Below are 14,582 nucleotides of genomic sequence, written 5' to 3' on the forward strand. Positions count from 1 at the left end.
CTGTTTTGAACTGTGTTGAGAGTAAGGCTGTCCCAGCAGCCTTTGGGGGCAAAGGGGACAAAAGGCCACGTAGGTGTAAAGCCAGGAGGTGGAGGGTCAAAATCATTGATTCTCCTGGTGCTCGGGCTGTGGGTAGGCAGAGCCATGGGACCTTCCTGTTGCAGTGAGACCCTCTCCAGCATAGCAGTGTGAGTGGAGGTTATAGAGGAGTTTCCTGGATTTCCATGGTGCCAGTATATACTTTCATGAGGTGCAACAAGATTTACTCATCAGTTCGAGAGTTTCTTTATTTGAAAGACAAAATCTCAGCAGCTTCCTTTGCCTCTGGTCTCCATGCTGAGTCTCTGTGCCAAGCAGTGCTGAGCCAGCCCTGCAGCAGGGTACTGCTAGACTTAACAGTAGTGAAGGGAGAAGGCCTGATATACACGTGTCCAGTGAATTGCCCCTTCTGTTTCCTTGCTGAAAGGTACTTTTTTTTAATTTGCTGAAAAGTAAAGACGTTTGGTCCTTTTGCCAGTAATTCAAGTTCCTGCATTATTGGGCTGGTGGGGTGCTGTCCCTTCTCAGCTGTAGATCTGTGCTAGGAATCATGTGAGGGATTCAGTCCAGTGCCAAATGAAATGTCTAGATCTCTTTGGCTTTGGCAGCATCTTCTGTTGCACTGAAATGCTAAATGCTTAGTAGGAGGAATAAATACAAGCAACAGCTGCTGACCACTTCCGAATGTGATGTTCTGTTCTTGCCAGGTGAGTAAAAGGATTCATTTACTGAAAAAAGTATATCCAGTCACTAAGGCAGCAGGAACAGTACCAAGCAAACTATTCCTTTTTACTTCCCAGAGCTGTCCTATAAAGCAGTGTCCAGTCGCAGCAGTGGAAGTACAGGCTGGTACTGCATAGTGCTGGATGTGGGAGTCCTTGTCAGCTGAGAGGGCTGTGGGACACAGGGCTCTGTGTTCCCCCTGTCACCATTTCCAGAGGCAGAGGAGTGTGGCAAGGCTCCGCAGAGCTGGGCTGTGTTTGGATTCCCAGGGTGCTGGCAGGTGGAAATTTGCACCTTGCCGATAATCTTTAAGATCCACGTTGGTTTTAAGCAACAGGTTTCTTATTGTGCCAAGAATGCAGCAGAGCAGTTAGGTGTAGGAAAATAATCCTATCAGAAACCGCACTTGACATTTTTATCACGTTATGTTGAACTAAGTGGGATTACCCAATGTGCAAATCTGTTAAAGACTTCATGGCTTCTTCTGAATGTGAATCATCCTTTTAAAGCTGGAATTGAGCCTCTGAGGGCAGGAGCTGCAGGCTGCAGCACTCGTTCAGAGAACCGGTCACCTCATTTTCCTTCTATCCTGACAGCAAATTGTCTCAATTCTTCTAATATTCCACAGCCTCTCATTGAGCCCTCTGCACAAAAAGCTGCACAATGTGTGCTGCCTCTGCAGTAGAGGGAGACTGGGATACTCTTGCTGTCCCTATTGTGGTTATTTAGGCTGTTCCAGTTAATAAAAATACATATTAACTGGAATATATGTACATGTATACATATATATATATTAGATATATGTATATAATCTGAAGTGTTCTAAAACTCTTTAGGTAACCTTGGACACAATTCCTCTGAAAAACAAAGCACAAATCAGGGAACACCTTCAGCTGTGTGTCTGTCAGACTGCAGCCCCTTAAGTCCGTTTCCTTCTGGACCCAGCACTGCTGTTCTTGTGTTTAAACAGACCCACGGTCTCCTGTTGAAAACAAGCACAAACAGCTGGTATTGTTTTCTTCTTCTTAGGAAAAAACACTAAAACTGTTTTGCTTTTTTTTCATTCCTAAAAGATTATTTGCTTCTTCTCATAGAACCAGAAGTGTGTATATATATAAAATACTGATCAATGACAGTTGATCTATTTCCAGGAAAAAAAAGGGGAAAAAAAAAAAAAAAAAGCCTGACTATATCTAGAAAGTCCCATTCATTTCTTTTATTCTTCCTTCTTTAAGCCTAAGAAAAAGTATTTGCTGATATGTTTGGCTTGCTGGCAAGCGAGGCATTGTCAGGAAGCCTGACTTGCTGTGAAATATTAGTAAACAAGCAGCTGTGTTAGTGGTAGCCAAGTTTAACAAGATCTCCACTTATTATCCCGTCATATTTTTATGAAAGAATATGCCATTGCTGTCAGATCCATCTGTCCTACCGCACAGCCCACGCATACAAACCTCTCTGCCTCGCACATGGGAGAGGTTTGGGAGAAATTGAAACAGGGAATGAAAGATGAACAGAATATCTGTTAATAAAGAGTTGGAATTTGATCGAGATAATTGACTGTCTGGCCCAGAGCAGACAGGTTTTATGTTGTGTGCAGCTGTGACAAATCCAGCTCTGCCCAATGCAAACATGACTTGCTGTAGCTCTGTAGGTGAATGCCATCAGCAGATCTGCTTGTCACAAACTGTTATGGTGAGAAGGGGGAGGGAATGGCTGAGAAAAGCCATGGAAGAAGAGCTTGAAGAAATGTGTCTTGTGTGATTCTGGCCAGTAGAACTCCTCATCCATAGGGATAGTGTCACTCATAGGAAAAGAAGATCTGCATTCAGATATCATCATTCTTAAGAGACAAAGAGCAAATCGCTGCTGGACCCCGGCAGGAGACACTGTGGGGCTGCTCCCTTCTGCCCTGGGTGAAACAGCCTCTGCTTCTTGGGGCAGCAGGAGGGGCTGAGCATGCGGCACTGCAGCTGAGCCCTGTGCCTGCTCACAGCTGGGACACATGGCTGACCCTCCCTGTGCAGGGAGCAGTGTCCATCTGGCAGCATCGCAGGGATGCTCCTTCAGTCAGAGGTTTCTCTTCTGCTCTCTTGTAAAGGAGAACAATTTCACCTGTACCAAAGACAGGCTGCAGCACAGTTTTACCTTTCAGAGACACAAATTTTACCTTTTGTTTGATCAGCCTCATTAACAGAATGCATCCTCCAGATGCAGCTTTGGCAGAGGAGCCTTAGTGGAGCTTAGCAGCTGGTCCCTTGCTTCATGTTGTGCCCTGTGAGGGGTACAAGTTATCAGGGGTTCTGACTCCCACTCCCAGTGAAGGAGCCATGCTGGTGGTGCGTGGGGCTGTGCTGGGGGCTGCCTGATCCCAGTTGGTAACTGGAGGTGGGATGGTAACGTTCCTGTGTGCTGAGTGCTCACCGATGGTGCTGGGGATACGTGAAGTTGAGCTGCCAGCTGCAGTTGGAGGCAGCTGAAGGAAGCAAACAGCCTCTAACAACACCTTCATTTTAGATAGGAGTGTTTAAGGTAATGCTTCATCACTGTGAGGTTTTGTTGTTTTTGTTTTTTTTATAGCTGTGGTGACTGTGAGTTTCACATAAAGCAAAGCAGAAGCTCTCTAGGTATGGCTGAAACTAGCTCAGATGTTTCTCTGTCTCTTGGCTCCATTTCAAACCTTCCAGATCTCTGAAAACTTGGAAAAGGGTACAAAGGAGCCCATGCAGAATATTCTGCTTCAGAAACATTAAAATTCATTGTGGTAAGCACCAAGGAATCTGCATTTGAAAACAAAAGCCAGCTCTCAGAAGCCATTCTCCAACTGCCAGGGATCGCAGTATGAAAGGTACGTGCCAACAAAATCAGGGTGTGTGGCAGCTGCTGTTTCAGACCAGCACACGAGTCTGACACGAAGGCAGCAGGATCTGTACCTGGAAATAGCAGTGACTGAGGAAATGGCTGAGATGGTGGAAAACATCTGTCATACGTGTCTGAATCTGTGAGCTCTTGGGCAGGGATGGAAATGTCGGCATCATCCAGCTTGCAGCAATCCAATGCTGCTGTAGTGAGAGCACCCCACAGTGCTGAGCCCTGCTGAGAAAGCAGTGCTGGGCAGTCTGCTGCTGCAGAGCCTGCATGGGCACGGCCCTCACTTAGGGATTCATGGAATAACAGAACAGCCTGGGTTGAAGGGAGCTCGAGGATCACGAAGCTTCAACACCCTGCTGCATGCAGGGCCACCAGTCTCCATATCTAATACTAAAGCATGCTGCCCAGGGCTCCATCCAACCTGGCTTTGAACACCTCTGGGGATGGGGAATATGCAATTGAATGGCTTGGGTTGGAAGGGACCATTCATCCAAGTTGCAGCATTCTGCCATAGATTCTACGGACAGTCCTTGGATGGTGCAGGAAAAAACCCAAAAGGTGCAAGTCTGAGTCAGCTGTAGGAATATTGTTTTCAGCACCTGGCTTGTGGGGTGTGAAGTTGTATTGATTTGTTGTTGTAGAGATATATGCAAAGCTGCTTGTGGGATGCTCTGGGGGAAATTAGTTTGCCTCTGAAACTCCATTAATTTGTGATGCTTTGAGTTTTCAGCTATCTGGAGACAAAAATAATGAATACAACGAATATGGATGACTTTGTGTAGGAACAGTTGGCAAAAAAAATAGAAGAAAAAAAGAGTAATTTGGAAATGATGTCAGTGCCCTGCAGTGCTACAGCACTGTGAGTTTTCAGCTCACTCAGTATTCATCTGGCTTTGGAAACTGGTGCACACGAAGCCTTGGTAGCTTTGGCTTTGAGATACATTGTTTGATGAAAGATGGCCCTGAAACTTAAAATCTGTTTTGTTTCTTGAATGTCGATGTCACTGTGGTGGTGTTTTCCCCAAAAGAGTAAAAAGGAAATGCCAGACTGCTGATTGATTTCAATGACTAATATGTGTTAATGAACTTGGAAACAACCTTTAACAGCATATTGGGTAACAGCACTAATTGCAGCTAGAAAAATAATATTGGGAAGATTAATATAGACCAGGAAGTAGCTGAGGAATGTGACAGCATGAGACAAACAAGGCCTGCCCAAGCAAGGAGCCCATCAGGGCAGTTCATGGGCGGCATTGGTATCATACATTGAAAAGGGCAGGACTGGAAATCAATAGATTTAATGGGTTTCTTGAAGACTTGTTATTGGTCAGTGTGGGAAATCAGCAGTCTGACTTCCTGCACACTTTTGGGTATCCAAGGAGATGTTGGTAGAGAGTGAAAAGGCATCTGTGTTCACCGCTCTCCTGTAGCTGCAGCCCTATCCCCACTTTGTGCCACCATTTGTCACAACAAGCTGAGCAATCCACTTGGGTGTTGAACCGATAAAATATGCAGCCAGTATAAACTGATGAGCAAGGTGACACAGTAAGGTCACTTTGACACGAGGGCTGTTTTCTATGAGCCTTTTGAATTTGAAATATTCGGGGCAGTTTGAGAGCTTTGACGTGTAGTAAGATCCTGACCTGTTTTCCACCAAATTGCAATTATACGGCCTTGGCTTAATAATGTATTGTCATCTGGAATTGGGTCAAAGCAAATCCACATACGTTACATAACTTGAATTGGCTTATACAAAGAGAAGGGGATAGAATTTCATAAGCCTTTTAAATAAGGGATAACTGCAATACCAGAAATGTTTTAATGTCATTTGAAGCTAAATTTTAAAATGCACTTCCAGGTGCAGTGTTTAAAGATGAAGCTGTTTCTGTGATGGGAAGATTTGCTTTCATGCGTTTGGAGCTGTGCTGGTAGGATGCCCATAGGATGCTTTGCTGTGCTCCGGAGCCAGTGGTGGACACTGCAGGGTGAGTGGGGAGAGCTGGTCCTCCCAGCTTGCTGGGAGGGATGTGGGCTGCAGGAGCTCTCAGCAGTGCTATGCAGTGCTGGCACAGGGCCCTCTGCTGCACGTTGTGGCCTGAGCAGCATTGAATCTGAGAACTGAACTGAGGATCTGCAGCAATTAACTTAAACCAGATTAACTGGAGGTTGAATTCCTCTGTGTACATGAGACCTTACAAAAATGGCATTGACCTTTATGGTTTGGATGAGGATTTTATAAACCCATCTGCGTTGTCTGGTGAGGTCCATGCAGCAATGTTCCCATTGTGGCATCCTCGATGGAACATCTCCTTTCTTCAAGGGGAATCCACGAGGCCCCTCATTTATCTTCTGCTCCATAAGAACCAGTGAGCAGAAATGTGGAGCATCAAAATTTTCCCAGGGTTGGTAGTTGTTACCAGAGATCTGCACTGATTAAATTGGGGTCTTCCCTCTTGTGGTGATCATTTAAAATCAATTTCCGATGTCTGTGACTATGAAGCATTGCTGAGAGAATGTAAAAGGAACTGTTCCTCAGTTGTTTATGGAGTGATAAAAGTGTGCTTGCAGCGTGAGGGATGGAGGGAGCGGGCATTTGCTGGGAGAGGCTTTGTGTCCAAAAATGAGGGGTAAAATTGTATTTGTCCAATTTAAAGAGTGTGTATTTTTATTATGACATCGCAGATGTGAGTCCCTATTAATGTTTACCATTCAAATCTATTTCCTCAGGCACTCTGCACAGCTGGGCTGGCGGGCGGCCCTCTGGCTGCAGGCAGGGCAGCAGGCTGTGTGCTGGGACCCGAGAAACCGTGTGATGTGCAGTGAAACCAGCAGGTCAGTCTCTCCCCAACAGCCACAAGTGCATGGCCCAAACATGGTGTGCCCTGGGGACAAAGCGAGAGGAGAGGCAGCTGTGTGCAGCTGCATTTGTGTAGCAGCCTGAACCCACTGCAAGGGTCAAATGGAACTGCTGTGCATGAGGGGAAGGCAGAGGCTGCCTAGGCTGTGTTGAGCTTCTTTTTGTGTGGTTCAGTAACAGAACTGGCTTCTGAGGTACCAGAAGGGAAAGAACAGAAGAGGAGGAAAGGGAACCGTGTCCATGGTAAGAGATGTTCTCAGTAAAGAGCCTAAAGAAATGAGAGTTGTGATGGAGGAGGAATTCTGGTCAGACACCAGAGCTGGTTCATGTTTGCCAGCAGTGCTCCAGGTAACTGAAGTGATCTGAGCAGCAGCACAGCTGCCCGTGCTCAGCCCCATTGGTTCATGCACACCAGCATCATGGGCTGAGGTCTGTGGGTCCCAGTGCTGTGCTTGGTGCCCTGTTATTGCAGGGGGATTCCTTCAGATGGGGCAGGGCTCCCCTGTGGGGAAATACTCAGCCTTTTCAAACCCCCCCAGTGCTAAATCCGTATTTCCCAAGAGAAGCGTAAGTACATCACATTCAGGCTTTTAGGACACAAAACAAACCAAAAAGCTGCTGTTGCTATATGTGTGTACCCTTAAGGTCTTTGCGGCGTGGTGCAAAAAAGGTGAAATTGCACTGACTGTCACGAGAGGGAGTTCCAGCACAAGTGTGGGAGCTGTGCTTCTGCTCGATGCCTTTGCTTCCAGGGCTTTGCTGTCTGCATGCCTAGTGTGGAGAAGCTGCTTTTGTTCTTGCTGATGGGGCTTTCTTTGGGTCACCCTGCACATGAAATTAGTGATGGACAAGTATTTGTTGAGAAATGTATTTCTGGTTGGATGAAGCTTTGGAATATTTTAATTCTTTTTTAAGTCTTGTCAAACCTTCTTGAATTAATAAGCAATTTATTCAGGTAATTTTTAAACTATGTATATTCCCCATCACGGAGGATTCATTGAATCAGGAAAATGTGAGTTACAGAAAAGGTGTGGAACAAAGATGCATCCCGTGTGCTCCCACAAGTAGATGAACAACAAGTGGAGGCAGCTGTTTCTGCAGCGGTGTAGAATCCAGGCAGGTGTGTGCACCAGTTGCATGGAAGAGAAGGAAGAGAATGAATATCCTTAGCAGGTTGTCTTCAAAACACATCAGAATGCCAAGGCAGCTCCTCCAGGAGAGCAGTGCCAAGCCCCGCACCACAGCCACACGGATACAGAAATGTAGCTTTGCAGTGTAGGGCTCTCTGCAGCTCCTAAATGCTGTTTCCTTCCAGCTGTTTTGCAGCTGGTAAAGTCCTTACTGATTTCAATATGTTTTCCTTTTATCAGAAGTTGTTTTCTTCTTGTCTTGAATTTTGCCCCCATCCAGGAGCAGCCACCTTGTGCAGACTCACTTTTCCCAGTTTTTAGGAAAAGGGAACCTTCATCTGTAGGAATATGAGCAAGGTATTCATAGGGATTTCAGCTGGGGAAGGTGCAGTTTAGGGTGTGTGGCTTTAGGGCACAAATTCCTGGGTTGGCTGATGCTGAACTGCTCTGTGGTTTTCTAATACACGGGGAAATGGAGAATTGAAGTTTCCGAGGAAATCCTTTGTTTTATTCAGAAGAAGGCATTGAAATCATCTTGCTCTGGCTTTATCCAGAGTTTATGGTTAATTGGAATGACCAACTCAGGAAATGAATTATTTAAATTAGAGATAAATGCAACATTTTGGCAAGGTTTTCATGAGATGTTAATGAATATTTGTTTTCTCCTCGTGGCAGTTTGTGTTTTGTCATTGTATTCCTTGCTGGCACAATCTCATGTTCTTTCAAAGGGCCCAACAGGACCAAATGGGAATGCTTTCAGCCTGTGTGAGTTTGCACAGCACGTGAGCTGAAATCATCCAGTGGTCAGTTCTGAATGCTGAATCAGTTCGGTGAGTTGTTTTCAATCAGGAAATTCAGACCTGAACCCAGAACCGGAACATGCATCACTGCTCAGCAATTCAGTCCTGTGTTTTTATGGAGTTAGAATGAAGGAATGGCCAAGAATGTCACTTAATGTTCAGCAGATTCGTTCAGCTTGTGTCTGGGTGTCCCCCCATGTCAGCACCCCTGCTGCCCCCTCAGCTGCTTGCATTGAGCAGGGCATGCAGCTGGATGGAGGGAGGTAGGATGAGAAGGGTTGTGAGCTTCATGGGTTTTGTGGTAACAGAAAATCACGTGAGGAATGCAGCATGGTGGAACTGGAATTTTAACTTGGCCTCAGCAGCGTGGAAAACGTTCAATTCAATGCAAATCCGAGTGACGCATTAGGTGCCTTTAAATTGGCATTTACCTCATAGTTTAACCTCATCTGTTACCTTAACAGCCACACCACAGGTTGCGCTAATGTATAAACCTCAAAATACATTCTCCAGTGTCAAAGCTGATATTTCCCAGCAATTGATGGTGTGTTCAGGGTTGGTTCTCCTTCCTGAGCAACCATTGGAGAGGTCTGTATGGGCTGTTGGAGACCTGAGGTGCAGCTCTGGATGCCCCAGCTGTACCTGGGGGCTGTTTATTGCCCAGCATGTTGCTCGGCTCAACCCCCAGGGCCACACATGGCATTGGCCTCAGACCACATCCTGGCCCTGGCAGCCCAGTGCAGCTGCCCCTGGTGGCACCAGGCCCTGGTGCTGCTGAGCCCCAGCAGTGCTAAGCCCAGGGTCTGCTTGCAGCACAGCCTGTCTTCTGCTGTGCTGCCACTAGGCACTAGAAACCCAGCTGAGATGGCTTTTATAGCTTGTGTCAGGCAGATTTATTCCCAGCAATTATCCCCGGGCCGGTTGGAAAGGTATTTACCAGTCACTCTGCAGCCATTGAAGCGAAACTGTACAAAGACAAACCCAAATCCTCTGCAGCCATTAATTTTAGAGACCAGTGGGAAGTGAATGCAGAAGTGATGTTCTGCATGTAAATGTTTGCACTGACAATGTCATTTCTCCAAGCTGGAGCACCTCCAGCTTTCCACCTTCCAGCTCTCCTATCAGATGTCAGCATTCAGCTGTGTGCCCCAGGTGTACCCTGAGCCCCAGGAAGGAGTGTGTGGAATTCAATATTTTAAAGTTAAGTAAACTGGATTTTTTAGGTCTTTATCAGATCAGCAAACACCCTGTCGTTGTGTTGATGATGTAGATACGAGTGGAAGCAATCTGGTGACTTTAAGGGAGCTCTCAAATGTTGAGATTGGTGCAACTCAGGAGAAAATGCATCTCATGGACACAGCTCCAACTGGTACAGCTGTCCTGGGCTTGCGGCAATCTGATCTCACAGCTGTTACTCTGCGGGTCACAAGGGAGCGGGGCAAAGCAATAAAGCGAGTCAAGGTATATAAAAGTGGTGGTGATTTATATAGGAAATCACCTGCGTTTGTTTTGTTTGTTCAAGGAAAAAAAACCTCAAAAGAAGAAATGACTTTAAGATTTAGTGCCACTATTACGAAGCCATAAAGATTTTATTTCTTGGAGCACTGTTTGTGAAGATGAGTTGTGTCTCTACTGCAATGCAAAGCAGTGGGCCGTGCAGTTATTTACACAAGTCATGCAGGATTTGTACAACCTTAGGCATGTCTTTGGCCGCCTCCTGAATGCTGCACGGAGCCTTTCTGGTGTTGGAAGCAAGGCTAACGAACCTTCTCTTTGACACTCTAATACTTGGTAATCCAGCTGCTGGGTGAAGGGGCAAAGATGAGAATGTACTCTAAATGTATTAGTTGTGTAAAGGAAAAATATTGCCAATTCTTGTTGCAAAGCGGCCAAATTTTAACGAGGTGTTCTGGCTGTTACTTCTAAAACATCAGACATTAAATCACCCAAACTCAGCAGAGGTAGCACAAGGAAACACATCTGTTCCTAAGCAGGCTGTGTTTGCTTTCTCTGTTGTATTCCTGGCCCTCCTTGAGGGGCTGTGCTATGGAGAAGTTCTGTGCACAGTACAAAAGGGGAAGGGTCTGCCTCTTACTGAGGTGATGTGTGATTGCTGCTGGCCGAGTCTGAGGGAGCAGCACTGAGGGAGGGACTGCAGAGCGGAGGGCATTGCCTGCAGCCCTGCAGAGCTGGGCAGGGAGCAGCATGGTGGGATGCAGTGATGCTGCGTCACAGCTGCTCAACTGCACCCAGTGCTGCTACAGGAGAGCTGATTTCCTGCAGCATGCTGTGGCAGTGTGTCCATAGGTCTTGTGGCCCACTGGAAGGTCTCTATTAAAGAGTCATACAAACACATTCCTTATAGTTCTGGCTCAATTCTTCTCGCTGTTTCTCCTGGGTTGGCTGCTGCCTATGGTTGCCCTTTCCTTCACGTGACCACATGCAGACAGAGGTCCCCTCTGTGCTTTGGGTGCCAGCAGCACTCCCAGCCCTTCCCTGCTCTCCTGCTGCTGCAGTTAAGCAGCTTGGCCATGGCTCACATGGTTCCCCTGTGTAAGTGCAGGAATAGCCAAAAGATAGCAATCAGCAAAACAACGCACTTTGTAACATGAGGTGGGGACACCTGGGCACTGCTAGGGACTTTGTTCCTGCAAACCCTTTGCCAAAGCTTTGGCTCATCAACGGCTGAACAGCCGGCCCGGGGCTCTCGCTGCACCCCACAGCCAGCAGCACGGCAGCTCTGCTGGGAACAAATGGGTCTGAGCTGCATGCAGGACCTGCAGCCAGCCCGGGGCTCCAGCAACAGCCTCACTTTTTATTTTCTTTCATTTGGCAAAGCCCAGATGGATCTGCAAAAGAGAAATCAGAACTCCTTTTGCCCTTAATTTGGTTTTCCTTTCTGGAAGGACTTACAGCCTCATTGGCTTATTTGGTTCCTCCTCCTCATTTTGGCCCCAATTCACTTAGAGCACTGGAAGCATTTAGAATATTTAAAGAGCATTCCTAGCATGGAGCAGTGAATGGTACCGGAGTCAGGAAGTGCAGCCAGAGGGCTGCTCCAATGGGACACAACTGGTGTCTCACCCCATTGCTGTCAACCACCCAGCTCCAGAGATGTGCAGTGAGGATTTTATTCTTGCAGCTCAAGCACAGAGGAAAACAAAACATATACAGATTAATGTGTAATATAATGTGAAACGCAAATCGAGTTGAAGAAATTTGTTCAGCTGGCAAAGAAGAAGGTGCTTATTTGCCACCAATAATCCTCCTGAGCTTTTCCTTAAGCACTGCGTTCTCTCCTGCTTTCGTACACTTCGAACTGGCACCCGGTGTTGTTTGGCTGTTGGACTGAGATCTATTGTAGAATCATGTCTACAGCTCGTTCCTCCCTTCCAAACGGAAGATGTGAATGTTTAAAATCATGTCCATGTTGTCATACTACATTTTTCTGTGCTTACAACTTTCATATCCTTAACCTCATGCTTCAGATTTGCAGAGAAGACTTACTGTGCTTTCAGCTAAATTTGGGTAGTAGTTATCAAAACCGTTGCAAACAGCAATGACACTCTGTCCTTGCTTAAGGCAACAAAGCCTGGAAAGATCCCAATCTGTGAAGGTCAGATTGTCTTGTTAGGAATACATGGCTCCTGGTAGAAATTATTTCCATTAGATCAGATGTATATATATAATTAGCAGAACCAAAAACAGATAGCATTTTTACGGGAACAGCTATGCAGCCAATGAAGTTATTGCATCAGAGCTTTTTGTATTTAATAAAACACGACACAGGGAATGGAGTCATATTTCTTTTTACAACGAATTGGCTTGTATCCCAAAAAGTCCATTGTTCTGCTGCAGAGCTCGGCTAGGAGTGTAAAGCTCACTTTCTATTCTGTGTCTCAGAATGACACAAAACAGCAAATTGTGCATTGTGCCATAAAATGTTACATAGCCCTAAGGTTTATGGTAGGAATATACCCACCTTGGCCAGCAGGTAGAGAAGCGACTCTTATGTGGTGTCTGGGGAAGGGGGAGTCTCTTTCCAGGAGAGCTGTCCTGCTGGAGAATGCAGGGGATTGGCGGCAGTGGGACCTTCTGGGATCTTCAGTACCTAAAAGTTCAGTACTTGGGAAATGTGCTGTTTCAGTGGGGATATTAATGCAAAATTTGCTTAAACTTTAGAAATGAGCAGAAAGCTTTTGTTGAGTTTTGTTGGGAAGAGGAATGGGATCCTCTGTGGGGCTTCTGGAGCCCTTCCTGTGCACTACCCATGGGGCAAGGGGTGTCTCAAGCCAGCAAATGCCCACTGGAAACCCTAGAAAGCAGTGGCTCCCCAAAGTTCTGCTGGTTTTAAGGTGATGCCAAAGCTGATGGAGAAATGCAGTCTGCAGAGACTGGTGTGGACCTGGTGGGACTGAGAGGACAGAGAAGCCCCGTGTTTGTTGGATCTGCAGACCTGGAAGTAATGCCTCAGAGAGTACAAGTTGTGGGGTGTCTAATTGACAGAGGAACACGGAGCCCAAGGGATGGAGTTCACAGGGTGGCTGAGGAGCAGGTTGGTCAGGGGGTCCATTGCAGCAGCTGGTGAAGAAGCCCAAGTCCTCAGGTAGCTGGGCTTCAGCTGCCCAGTGCAAACTCGTCATCCTGGAATTCATGCCAAATGCAGAGGAACAAGAAATGAGAACTGTTTATAGTAAGCAACAAAACCAATCTATACAAAGCTGAATTCATCACTGATGTAAAACAACTGTCTTAAAGAAGTTTTGCCAGAGTTGAATGCTGCTCTGTCACTCTGTGTATGTTACATCGTTTCTAAGATACTGATTACCACAGTACAAATAATTGTATTTAAAGTATCCCACTGCTATCCATTCTTTTGTTCATCCGAAATGAAAATATTTCATAGATGCATGTGAGGCAGATGTAGCCTGGGGGCCACGGTTTCCAGTTTTGCATAAACAGACCTTTAGTTACCTTTCCTGCGGGCACTTTGAAGGCTATCTCTCCAGCTGGTTTGGTAGATGTAGCACTGGACGTGCACCCACAGCCTTCTGCTCTGCCTCTGTGGCCATGGGACTTGGGGTGGGCAGTGAACTGAAAAGGGATCCCTGGAGAGCAGCTGCTGTGCTCAGGATCAGCCCCTTCTGTGGCAGAGGTGTGTCCGTGCCCGCTGACCACAGCTCTAGGCATCTCAATGTTAAATACGTGGGTTATGATCCAGCTCTAGGATAGGTCTGATCACGCTGACCTAGAGTCACTATTTTATCCACCTTGGGATCTAGGCTCAAACTTTGGTTTAATTCCCTTTCTGCAGGCTGCCTGAAACAGGAGCTCCAAGGGAGATGTGATCGTTGCAGCCACTGTAAAAGAAGAAATAACTGAAGCCAGAAGGTAATAGGAACTGAATTTGTATGTATTTAATTAGTGAGCACACATGTAAGGGATAATGTCTTTTAGAAGAAATGCATACTGTGTTTCTGAGCCCTCCCTTATCTTCCCAAGGGTCGTAATGAACTCTTCTGAGTTCTGCAGATGTCCAGATTAGATGCCGTGTGCACCCGCTCTGTGGAATGGCTTTTGAGCAATTTGGGTTCTTTTCCCTTCAGAAGCACTCAGGAAGAGTCCCAGTTTCATTCCTATCTGCACACAGCTCTGGAGTGGGATGATGCACCAAGCTGCTATAAGTCAGATAAATGTCCTCCCCTGCCTGAAGAAAGGCTTTGGGGCTTCCTGTAGACTTGTGATGCACCATGCAGGTTCTGTTGGCTGTTCTGCACATTCTTGGTTCTCCCAACAAGCTTTGAGTAGAGTTCTTATTGCTCAGAAACTGTAGCTGGGGTCGCTCCAAGTGGTTGTTGTGTGGAGCTCTCCTTATGGGTGGGAAAGCTGATGATGTGCAGTTCACCCTTTTGGTAGAGATCTGGCTCTTGTCTCCATGTTTTTCACTTCTGAATTAGAGACTGCAGATTGCAATGATTTTTGGTTAACCAATTTGTGCTTTCTTTAGGATGAAATCATCCCTCCCTTGTAACTCTTGCCTGCTACCTATAGAAGGAAATGGGAGTGTATGTCTGTATGTTGTGATCTTTTGGGGTGAATACAGTAAATATGTGCTATAAACATGGCACAAATTTATCATGCAGTATTTGCTAGCTGTTAAGAGAC

At 46.2% G+C, this 14,582-nt stretch overlaps 1 protein-coding gene across 2 annotated transcripts in view; it reads left to right on the top strand.

Moving 5' to 3' along the window:
* The window catches only part of PLCH1 (phospholipase C eta 1), a 77,308-nt gene extending 62,789 nt beyond the window's left edge, over window positions 1-14,519 (top strand). Inside the window, exons 24-25 of one of the 2 annotated variants that reach the window (XM_085513702.1) lie at window positions 13,732-13,808; window positions 14,425-14,519. In XM_085513702.1, the coding sequence (XP_085369828.1) occupies window positions 13,732-13,799 (68 nt within the window). In that variant the 3' untranslated portion in view covers window positions 13,800-13,808; window positions 14,425-14,519. Of the gene's footprint in view, window positions 1-13,731; window positions 13,939-14,424 lie in introns of those variants that run through there. The other variant, XM_085513701.1, reaches the window with a different exon arrangement.
* Window positions 14,520-14,582: the final 63 nt, after the last annotated feature.

Source organism: Coturnix japonica, chromosome 12 (assembly GCF_054131305.1).
Source record: "Coturnix japonica strain WE chromosome 12, WE-NBRP24, whole genome shotgun sequence".
Lineage (NCBI taxonomy): Eukaryota > Metazoa > Chordata > Aves > Galliformes > Phasianidae > Coturnix > Coturnix japonica.